Source organism: Mustela putorius, unplaced genomic scaffold (assembly GCF_011764305.1).
Source record: "Mustela putorius furo isolate JIRA1106 unplaced genomic scaffold, ASM1176430v1.1 tig00000095_pilon_pilon_pilon, whole genome shotgun sequence".
In the NCBI taxonomy this organism is placed as follows: domain Eukaryota; kingdom Metazoa; phylum Chordata; class Mammalia; order Carnivora; family Mustelidae; genus Mustela; species Mustela putorius.
Genome location: NW_025421280.1, coordinates 35160739 through 35172850, shown reverse-complemented (window position 1 = coordinate 35172850; position 12112 = coordinate 35160739). Strand labels below are relative to the sequence as shown.

General features: G+C 42.2%; 1 protein-coding gene across 6 annotated transcripts in view; it reads right to left on the bottom strand.

The window, feature by feature from the left end:
• Positions 1–1543: 1543 nt before the first annotated feature.
• Positions 1544–12112, bottom strand: part of MUC16 (mucin 16, cell surface associated) — a 111268-nt gene continuing 100699 nt past the window's right edge. For all 6 annotated transcript variants that reach the window (XM_045084506.1, XM_045084519.1, XM_045084516.1 and 3 more), the window contains 7 exons: positions 11296–11444; positions 10053–10216; positions 9573–9640; positions 5770–5936; positions 4341–4382; positions 4062–4141; positions 1544–1713 (listed from right to left, as the gene is read on the bottom strand). In XM_045084506.1, coding sequence (XP_044940441.1) covers positions 1615–1713; positions 4062–4141; positions 4341–4382; positions 5770–5936; positions 9573–9640; positions 10053–10216; positions 11296–11444 — 769 coding nt within the window. In that variant the 3' untranslated portion in view covers positions 1544–1614. The remainder of the gene's footprint in view (positions 1714–4061; positions 4142–4340; positions 4383–5769; positions 5937–9572; positions 9641–10052; positions 10217–11295; positions 11445–12112) is intronic.

Genomic DNA, 12112 nt, shown 5'->3' with positions numbered 1-12112 from the left:
CTTCCTCTGCTTGACTTATTTCACTCAGCATAATCTCCAGTCCTGTCCATGTTGATGCAAAAGTTGGCTATTCATCCTTTTTTTAAAATTTATTTTTTATTTATTTTCAGCATAACAGTATTCATTATCTTTGTGTTATTCATCCTTTCTGATGGCTGAGTAATATTCCATCCTCTTTTCTTCCATGAGGCACTCATCTGGAGTTTTAGAATGTGCTTTAATACCTTGTTTGAAGACTAATTCTGATTTAGATACACTGAATTTTTTTTTTCCCCTCATCACTCCTGTTACATTTTTCTGGGTTCACGTTTCTGATTCCTGATGTACATCCTTGACTGGTTCTTTCACTGAAGGCCTCTGGCAGGGCAATGTTGAGTCTGTCCGTATTTCAGAAAGTGTTTTTACCTTTTTCTTCAATAGATAGTGTGGTGAGGTGTTTAACTTAGGTTCTTAGTAAATTTTTTCCTTCCTGGTTATTTAGTATCTCTGAGCCTCTGTATCATTAGCTATAAAATGGTAATGCAGCTCTCAAGGATGGTGAATGTTAGCTGAGACAATGCATGCAGAGGCTAGAGACTGTGAGGGCAGCTGGGAAAGGTTGCCACTCATGTTGCTTAGGAGATTAAGGCATCAATAATAATATAGCTCTTGTTATCATTATTATAATTTCCAGAGAAGGCACTCTCAGAGAATGACTGTTTAAGACTGAGGATATGACTCTCACACCAAGTAAGTTTGAAAGGGTGGCATTGCCGCAACTTCTCTGCCCTTGGGTGTCTTCAGCTGTGGTTGTCTGCAAAAGGTGTAGAGATCATGCCAATTAGTCCCGCAAATCCAAAGCAGGACAGACAGCACAGCTTGCCTCACGCCGTGCTCATCTGGAGGTGCTTGCTGGGGGCAGCCCTGCTCTATCTAGTTGGAGTCAGCACAGAGAAAGATAAAGAAAGACTGTCTAGCTTTTTCCTCAGATTTTTTTCTTTCCCACTGAGTGTTATTTAACTTTATATCCAAAGCAGAAACCATGTCTCTCAAGCCTTGAGATTTCTCTGGGACTGAGGCTTCCCAGATACCTGGTCATTTTGGCTCCAAGTCCCAATGTTTATTGCACAGTCATTCCTGACTCACTCATTCCTTCTTGGACCATTTCCCATCTTGGAGGACTCATGAGGGGAGAGAAGCCCCTGAGGCAGACTGGTCTGGAAATCCTGGTGAACCCGAGCTTCCGAGAATGAGACAGTGTCAGGAGAACATTGGGGGTGGGGAAATATGGAGGAACGGAGATGGGTGTCGTGGTTGGCACAGAGCCAAGGGGAGGCATGCTCCAAAGTTTCTAGGAAGAGAAACCTCGGATTGAGGTGGAATGTTGATTTTACATGATGACAATGTTTGGGTCTCTTGCCAGTTCTGATGCCTCTGAGGGAGGAAATGGTGTGAAGCCAAAAGACAGAACTGCAGCTGCCCTTCAGGGGTCAGTGAAAGGGAAAACCTTTCATCCTAGTCCCCCGTGAACCAGTCAGAGGCCAAGTCAAGAAGGGCCCAGAGACTGTGTCCAACCAATGTGGTTTATTCCTATCCCAATGAGGTTATTCCTGTTGGAGCTCCCAGGCAGAGCTCTCACTGCAGCTTCCTCAGGTCCAGGTGAGGCAGGTAATAGCCCAGGCTGTGCTGCTGAACCTGGTAGCCTCCCTCCTTCTTCCGCCGGCAGACGGTTACCTGTGAGGGCAAGAAGAGGGCGTAAGAATGGCCTGGGACCTCAGGGATGAGGGTGGCCAAAGCCACAGATGCCTGGTGCCTTGTGTGTGTGTCTCAACCTTTTTCTACTTCATTTTCTCTCAGGCATGCCTCGTCCTTTTATCTCTTTCTCTTCTCTCTTCCCTTCAACTCTGTTTTTCTACCCTTTTCTCTGATACCCCTTCATATCCTCTCCTTCCCTCCCTCCACACAGGCACCCTCTACTTAACCAAGGTTTAACTCGTGTACAGTGAGCTGTATGCATGTAAAGCAAATGATTTGACAAGTTTTTTTTTTTTAAAGATTTTTTATTTATTTATTTGACAGACAGAGATCACAAGTAGGCAGAGAGGCAGGCAGAGAGAGGAGGAAGCAGACTCCCTGCTGAGCAGAGAGCCCGACACGGGACTCGATCCCAGGACCCTGAGATCATGACCTGAGCCGAAGGCAGCGGCTTAACCCACTGAGCCACCCAGGCGCCCCTGATTTGACAAGTTTTGATTATAACTTTGTGAACCATCACCACGATCAAGACAAGGAAAGCTTGTCATCCCCCAAAGTGTCCTCTTGCTCCTTTGTAATTCCTCCTTCCCTGCCATTTGCAAAAACATTCTCGTTCCCAGGGAGCCACTGATCTGATTGATATCCCTATAGCTTAGCTTGTCTTCTGTAATTTGTTTATAAACAGGATCATACACTATGTACTCATTGTTATCTAGCTTCTTTCACTCCACATTATTATTTTGAGATTTATGCATGTCAGTGCATGTATTTGTCATTCATTCCTTTTTATTCCTGAATTAGTATTCCATTGTGGGGCTAGACCAGGGTTTGTTGATCCATTCATCTGTTGACAGACCTCTGGATTGTTTCCAGTTTTTGGCTGGTAAAATAAAGTTATTATTAACATTTGTGTACAAGTCTTTGTATAGATTCTAGTCTATTCTAATTTTATATAATTTTTCTTAAATTTATTTTCAGCATAACAGTATTCATTATTTTTGCACCACACCCAGTGCTCCATGCAATCCGTGCTCTATAAGACCCACCACCCGCCTGGGTGGCTCAGTTGGTTGAGCAGCTGCCTTCGGCTCAGGTCATGATCCCAGCGTTCTGGGATCGAGTCCCACATTGGGCTCCTTGCTCCACAGGGAGCCTGCTTCTCCCTCTGACTCTGCCTTCCACTCTGTCTGCCTATGCTCGCTCTCCCTCGCTCTCTCTCTGACAAATAAATAAATAAAATCTTATAAGACCCACCACCTGGTACCCCGACTTTCCACCCCCCGCTCCTTCAAAACCCTCAGATTGTTTTTCAGAGTCCATAGTCTCTCATGGTTCACCTCCCCTTCCAATTTCCCCCAACTCCCTTCTCCTCTCTATCTCCCCATGTCCTCCATGTTATTTGTTATGCTCCACAAATAAGTGAAACCATATGATAACTGACTCTCTCTGCTTGACTGATTTCACTCAGCATAATCTCTTCCAGTCCCGTCCATGTTGCTACAAAAGTTGGGTATTCATCCTTTCTGATGGAGGCATAATACTCCATAGTGTATATGGACCACATCTTCCTTATCCATTCATCTGTTGAAGGGCATCTTGGTTCTTTCCACAGTTTGGTGACCATGGCCATTGCTGCTATAAACATTTTAATTTAATTTAACTATTTAATTTAATTTAATTTAATGTTACTTCTCTTGCATGAATTCTTAGGAGTGGAATGGCTGGGTAGGTATATGTAACCTTTAAAAATGCACGGTGTGGTGCAAAAATAATGAATACTGTTATGCTGAAAATAAATAAAAAATATGCATCCAAGCTATTTCTCACCAGCATTCTCTGAGAGTTCTAGTAGTTCCTCATCTTTATCACCACTTGTCAGAGTCAATCTTTTCAATTTTAGCCATCCTCATGTGTCATAGTATCTCATTATGACTTTCACTTATGTTTCCTTGAGACTTATGTTGTTCAAAAGAAGGAAAAAGCAAGAGGCACTGGGTGACTCAGTCAGTTAAGAGGCCAACTCTTGACTTCAGCTCAGGTCATGATCTCAGGGTCCTGGGATGGAGCCCCCTGTCAGGCTCCACACTCTTTGGGGAGTCTGCTTGAGGAGTCTCTCTCTCTCTCTGTCTCCCTCTGCTCCTCTGCTCATTCCCTCTCTCTCAAATAAATAAATCTTTAAGAAATTCTTTAAAAAAGGAAAAAGCAAAACACACACAGACTATGAGAGAAATTCACAAAACATATTCCCAGCAAAGGACATATATCTATAAAGAATAAAGAACTCTTACAACCTAATAGTAAAAAGATAAGCAACCCTCCTTACTTACCAGGAAGCAGCAGATCAGGCATGTGATGAGTACCAGGAGTCCTGCCAAGCAGATAAGGATGATGGCCCAGTAGGGGAGGTCTGGGGAGACAAGTGCTGGTGTGAGTCACCTCCTGTCATTCCCCTAGAAGCTCCTGCTTTCCCTGCACTGTGCCTAACAGTCCCTGACATGGGTTGTCCAGCTTTCACCATTATCAAGACTCTGGGCACATGGTTTTCGTTAAGTACAGCATCAAGACATTCCTTCCCCATCCTGGGCTGGGACTTCTTTGAGACTTACCAGAATTCTCAGTCAAGACATCATTTCTGTTGGGAGAATACCCTGGAAATGAATGAAATGGAAAATGCATGTGAGCGTGTTTTGTGCTTTTTAAATTTTGTCTTTATGCTTCTTAAGACTTTTCAAATATATAGAAAAATAGAATATCGTAAACATATATCATCTAGATTTAACAATGCATATTTCACCCAATTAAAACAATATTTCATCCAATGTATAAATTGTTAGCACTTGCCACCCTTGCTTCATTCGTATTTTCCCTGAAATGTTGAAGTAGAAATCATAATGTTCATCCATTTTTCTCTAAAAAACGAGGACACTTTGCTACATAATCCAAGGAGTGTAATAAATTAATCAAATTCATACCTCTGGGCAAGGAGGGCTGAAATTGGGGTGGGCCATCTTATGATGGTTTTGGGGAGAATGGGTTATCATAGCTGGCAAGACCAAGAGATGTCTCTAAATTTGTAAATTCCCACTCAAATGCTCTCTTCCCTGCCCAGAAACACATTCACCCCTCTCCTTTACTAAGTTGTTTTATACTCATTTTCCAGGATTCACCTACAATGTAATTTTTTCCAGGAAAGCTTCTGTGATGAGCACTTCCAAGTATGAATTATTTCACACCAAATAATACTTTCCAGTTGCCTATTCTTGTCATTGTAACTGCAGCATAAACCCCACAAAGGTAGGGACACATAGCACCCACTGGGCATGGGAGAGAGTTTCAGGTCACCCTACTGGATGGCCTCTCCCCAGCCAACTTCTTATAGATGTGCTGTCCAATACAGAGCAGCTACAAGTAGCTTCTTAAATTAAAAATAATTTTAATCAACTCAAACTAAAAAATCTGGTTCCTTGGTAACATTAAAAATCAGTAACTATAAAAGTCAGTCATAATAGCCAGATTTTAAGTATACAATAGTCACATGCAGACATTGTGCTGGACAGCACAGATAGAGAAGATTCCATGATTGCAGAAAGTTCTACTGCATGGTGCTGATCCAGAGCAGAACTTGGCAAACTACAACCTGTGGACCAAGTCAGGTCCATTCTTATACAGGTTGTCTTTTTATACAGTCTGTCTTGGAGAAAAGGCTGGTTCATATACAGCTCAGAGCTAGAATCCCCCACTGACCACTGGCCAAGTGACTTTTAGTACAGGGATGAGAAACAGAATTCCAGAGAGGGGAAGTGACCTGCCTGAGGTCACAGAGCTATCTCTGAGAAGGCAAGTGTCTCCAATATCCCACTGGGTATCCCTTCCTCTCCCTCAATGGTGGATAAAGCCTGGGGGGAATATGCCATATCCCATAAGCCTAAAAATGTTTAATGCTGACTCAACCCCAGGTCTCTAGATTACCAGGAAAGACCCCACATGTGGAGGTTGGACCCCTAAACTCCTGCCCCAATCACCAAGAAACCTTACCATCCACAAGGACACTGTTTCTGTCCAGGGTAAAGTTCTGCAGCTGGGTGCCATTATTGGTCAGCCTCAGGAACTCCAAATAAATGGCAACTCTGTCCAGTTTCCGAGCCAATGGTGAAAAGTTACACAGCGAATCCACCCCAGTGTGGCTGCTGTGTGGGACAGACCTGGAAGGACAAAAGGGATGAGCAAGACTACCTTGAATTCTACCTTGCTTCAGGTTCCCTGCTTCTAGGTCCTGTCCAAAAGAACCTTCTGCAATGATACAAACATTGGTGTCTGCAGTGTCAAAATACAGTCATTATTAGCCCTATTTTGTTGTTGAGCACTTAAAATATGCTAGTGTGGGTGAAGAAATGAATGTCTCATTTCGTTTAATTTAATTAGGTTATAAATAGCCATGGGGAGAACATTTTTGAAATGTTTGCTGTAAGGACTTCCAAAAATCCATAAAATCATTGAGAACACTGGCAAGAATGGTCAAAATCAACTTTTTCAGAAGTCTAGAAATTAACCAAAGGCTTGTAACAATCTGAGGATCGGTTAGTTAAGAAAAAAACAGATGTTAGAAAAAATGGCTGAGAACTCTGAAAGTGTGTCCTTCCAAAAAATAAATAAATAAATAAAAAATAAGGGGAAGTGGGTCGGGGGGATCAGGTAAATGGATGATGGGCATTAAGGAGGACACTTGATGTAATGAGCACTGGGTGTTATATGCAACTGATGAGCCATTAAATACTACCCTTGAAAATCCATAAATAAACAAACTCATGTAATCACGGACAACTGATTTTCAACAAGGGTACAGAGATAACAGGGAAAGAATAGCCTAGTTAACAAATCGGTACTGATACAATTAGATATCCACAAACTAAAGAATGAAGTTGGACTCGCACCTCGCAACACAAACAAAAATTAGTAAAATCAAATGTCTAAATATAAGAGATAAAATTATAAAACTCTTAGGAAAAAAATGCTGGGTGTAAATCTTTGTCAATTTGGATTAGGCAATGGTTTCTTTGATTTGGGACTAAAATCACAAAGAACCAAAGAAAAAAATTGATAAATTAAGAGTCATCAAAATTAAAGATGTGTTTCAAAGGGTAGTACCTAGAAGGTGAAAAGGCAACGTGACAAATAGAGAACATATTTGCAAATCATATAACTGACAAGGATCTAGTATCCAGGACACACAAAAATGGTGATAACTCAACAATACAAAAAAAAAATCAGTGTGAAACTGGGAAAAGGACTTAAATAGAAATTTCTGCAAAGAAGATAGGAAATAACCAATCGGTACTAAAAAAAAATGTTTACTGTCTTGTTAATTTTGGCCATTCTAACTGATGTAAGGTGGTATCTCAATGTGGTTTTGATTTATGGCCAAATTTAACAAGACAGTAACCAATGTGTGTTGGAGAGGATGTGGAGAAAGGGGGACCCTCTTACACTGTTGGTGGGAATGCAAGTTGGTGCAGCCTCTTTGGAGAACAGTGTGGAGATTCCTCAAGAAATTAAAAATAGAGTTTCCCTATGACCCTGCAATTGCACTACTGGGTATTTACCCCAAAGATACAGATGGAGTGAAAAGAAGGGCCATCTGTACCCCAATGTATATAGCAGCAATGGCCACGGTCACCAAACTGTGGAAAGAACCAAGATGCCCTTCAACGGACGAATGGATAAGGAAGATGTGGTCCATATACACTATGGAGTATTATGCCTCCATCAGAAAGGATGAATACCCAACTTTTGTAGCAACATGGATGGGACTGGAAGAGATTATGCTGAGTGAAATCAGTCAAGCAGAGGGAGTCAATTATCATATGTTTTCACTTATTTGTGGAGCATAACAAATAGCATGGAGGACATGGGGAGTTGGAGAGGAGAAGGGAGTTGGGGGAAAGTGGAAGGGGAGATGAACCATGAGAGACTATGGATTCTGAAAAACAATCTGAGGGTTTTGAAGGGGCGGGAGATGGGAGGTTGGGTGAGCCTGGCAGTAGGTGTTATGGAGGGCAGGTATTGCATGGAGCACTGTGTGTGAGGCATAAACAATGAATTCTGGTACACTGAAAAGAAAAAAAAATTTAAAAAAGTTCAACATCACTAATTGTTAGGAAAATGCAAATTGGAACAGCAGTGAGATACCATTTCACATCCACTGGGATGACTATAGTAAAAAAAGGGGATAATAAAAAATCTGGATAGTTTGGAACTCATACATTGCTTATGGGAGTGGGAAATGGTAGAACCTCTGTGGCAAACAGTTCAGTAGTTCCTCAAAAGTTAGCCTGGAATTACCATATGACCATACAATACCAGTCCTATGTACATGCCCAAGAGAACTGAAAACACAAGCTGATGCAAAAACTTACACGGAAATGATCATAGCAACATTATTCATAATAGACAAAAAAGTGGAGATAACCCAAGGCTCATCAGTGAATGAATGGATAAATGCAAAGTGGTTTACCTTCTTACGGTTTGCCTCCGTAAGAGACTCTTAACTCCAGGAGACAAACTGAGGGTTGCTGGGGCAGGGGATGGGGTAATTGCGGGATGGGCATGAAGGAAGGCATGTGATGCAATGAGCATTGGGTGTTATGTGCAACTCATGAATCACTAAATTCTACCTCTTAAACTAATAATAAATAGTGTATGTTTATATGGGGAATCTAAAATAGTTAAACTGATTGAACAGAGAGTAGAATTAAATTGATTTAAATAAAAGTTTTTTTAAATTAGTAGAGCTATACAACAGATATTATTTAGTCATAAAAAAAGGAATGAAGTACTTATACGTGTTACAACATGGATGGTCTTGAAAACATTATGCTCAGGGAAAGAAGTTGGTCACAAAAGGCCCCATAGTATTTGAATCCATTAGTATGGGATGTTCAGAATAGGCAAATCCAGACAGACAGAAAGTAGATTATTGTTTGCTAGGGGATGTGGATTAAGGGAAGAGTAGGAAGCAACTGCTAATGGGGACAGGATTTTTTTTTAAAGAACATTCCATACCCTACATCACATCTACATCAAAAACTAATGATATACTAGTCGGTGGCTAACTGAACATAATTTTTAAAAATTCCACTATTAGATAGTGGGATGATTGTACTACTCTACAAATAAAGCACTAAATCGTGTACTTCGAAGGGGTCTATTTTCTATGTGATCCTATCTCAGTAGATATATGAGAAGTTTGGATTGACTCTTTTGACTAGTGGCTACACTACTGAGCCGCACAGTCTGGCTGCTGGATTCTAAGTCATCTGATTCTAGCCACCCCCACCTTCTATGGATCCTGACTTCAGTGGCTAATTTCTTTTTTTTTTTTTTAAAGATTTTATTTATTTATTTGACAGAGAAATCACAAGTAGACGGAGAGGCAGGCAGAGAGAGAGAGAGGGAAGCAGGCTCCCTCTGGGCAGAGAGCCCGATGCGGGACTCGATCCCAGGACCCTGAGATCATGACCTGAGCTGAAGGCAGCGGCTTAACCCACTGATCCACCCAGGCGCCCCAGTGGCTAATTTCTTAAGGCATGGATGCTCTAGTCCACATCCCATGGCCCCAACATCAGGTGCCTCCAGGTCTGCTGAAGTCTACTCTGGCTTCCTTGAATTTCTGAGCCAACTGAGTTCACTGGTTTAGGAATAAGTTGGTTTTTAGGTAACAGTTCAATACTCCCAGGGCTATCTTCCATAAGAGCTAGAACTGGGACCATGACAATGGGGACACTTTTACTTAAAGGACATCAGAAGTCTCCAGAGTGATTAGATCTTGAGCTGGAACTCACCTGAATGCTAAAACTTGACAGCCAGAGAAAAAACTCTTGATGCTGCTGTTCCAGAAGACCTGGTTGAGCTGAAAGATAGGGCAATGTTCCTTTGATCACCATCCCAGGCCAAGTGGCAGCAGAATTTTTAGCCACTGAGTATACTTCCCTTCTATTTTTTCCCATCTATTTTTTCTTATCTCAACAAACACTAGCCCAGATAAGTGTACCAAAGGACATCCCATTCCAGAGTATGCCTTAGCTACAGGACCCTGGACTAGCTACTGAAACTCTCTGGGCCTTAATTTTAATCTGTTATCTATTAATCTGTTAATTTTAATCTGTTAATCTGTTAATTTGAATCTCAATCTGTTTCTTAATTTGTTAGTGGGCATAAGAACCTATCTTCATGAATTGTTATGAAATTATTATGGAAAATCACCCTCTGACTACCCAGTGTCCATAGGTCTGTCTCTACATGGGAATGGAGTGGATTCTCACCGCATTCTCAATACTTCTCTTGTTCTGCTGGTGTTTGGTGGTGCCTGGCTGGGCGATGTCCTGGGAATAGAGTAGGTTGGTGACAGTGAAATTCAGCTGGAAGTGCTCAGGGCTGGGACTGCTTGTTGGTATGTCTGTTGGTAGATGAGCTGATGGCTCCACTTCTGTAATAAAAAGAAGGTATAATAGTCCCAATCAGGTGAATATTTTAGCAAAAAAGTCATTCCAGCTAGTCTACTTATTCCTGGCAATGTGACCTGAGCTGGGTTTTTTTAAAGATGTGTTACATAAGGCCCTCTATCCACCCAGCCACTTTGTATCCATTGATCTCTCTATCTACCAACTCTCCCCCAAGCATTATGAGAGCTCACTAGTATGTGGGGATGAGGAGATTGGGCCCTTCTGGGGCACAGAAGGCAAGTGCAGGTGCTGATCACACTAGGGGACATCTGTCATACACCTTTGTTGACCTAAGTTCCTAATGTGTCTCGCTGCCTCTGGTCTTCACCCCTTTCCAATCCACTCTCTATACAACATCCAGAGGATGAGCTTTCTAAAGCAGAATTCTGTTATATTCCTCTGCAAACCATTCCAGTGCCCTAGAAAGTCCCTGCCTGCTTCTATAGCTTTACCCGCCACTTCTCCCATGTCAAAGTGCTTGCTCCAGCTACACCAAACTCCTTAGAGCCTCCCCAAATATTCTGTCTTCTAGGATATAAACACTTGTAACTCGACTCCCTAACTCTTCCCATTGGCTAGGTCATGTTCACCATCACATCTCAGTTTGTTCATTACTTCCTCCAGAAAACTTTCCAAGATGGGCTGTGTGTCCCTCCTTGGGGTTCCCTCAGGTTCTTGAAATTCTCTGTAGCAGTTTCCACAGTGTATCATCGATGCCTATTTACTTTCATGACATACTTGTTGAATGAACGAATGTGTCCTTCAATCAATCCGTGTATGAGTCATAGCCATAGGGCCTAAGAAAGCAACTCAGGATACTCCACATTTTGGGTTGGAAAGATTTATGAGTAAAAACAATCATTTCCTTGCGTGCAATTGCTGCATGTTTTTTCCCTACTTTCTGTTGTATGATCCAATGTCATGGGTCATCAACATGGGCCTCCAGAAAGTCCCCCTTTCCCCTCCAGAGCTTCCATCCATTCTACTGCTCCTGAGAAGCCCCGTCCTTCCTTCCTCATAACCCCATCTCTTCAAGCCATGAAATCAACCCCCAATCTTGCACCTGTCACATGAAGGTCCGTTAGCTGATAGGTGGCTCCTAGCCAGTGGGATGAGACGTTCAGGGTCTTGTCCAGAAAGACTTTCTTCACCACGCTGGGGTCCACATTGGAAGAGAACAGTACCTGGACGGTGACCAACATGGAGCCCAACCTAGAGACAGAGACCATGGAACTCAGCCATCACTCAACACCAGCAGTGTCTCCTGAGTTCTTGTTTAATAGGCCCAAAGACCTAAATGCAAGAGGTGAGAGATTATCTCCCAGGCTAGAGAAGACACCCTGACCAAAAACACAAGGTTTCCACGAGTTGGGAATAGAACAAATAACTATAAAAATAATGAACATCTATGGAGCACCTCTAGGAAGTGACTTAAACATTCCCTCACCATCACTCTAATGGAAGTTATCATTATAATTATCTCCATCTTAAAGACAAAAGAACTGAAGTCTGGAAACACTCAAAGTTGGCACTGTGTCCCATGATCCTCCTGTTCCCCAGTGTCTCAGTTCTTCCACCCATTCTTCACAGACCTGGGTTCCAACCAAATTTGGGCAATTCTTGAGCTGTTTACTTTCCTTCTCCAAGCCTCAGCTTCCCCATCTGAACAATGGGGATGATCACAATAGTATCCATCTCACAGAGGCTGCATGAGAATCCCATGAGATGAACATGCATGAAAGTGCTCAGCAGGGCTAGGGCCAGAGGAAATATTATTTGGCTGATCTTTGTTGAAAGCATCTCAAAGAGGAGAAGGTGGTGGATGCTCGTGTTGGTGGTCCCATGAGGTAAATTCTTCCCTTACCCCTCCCCAAAGTCCT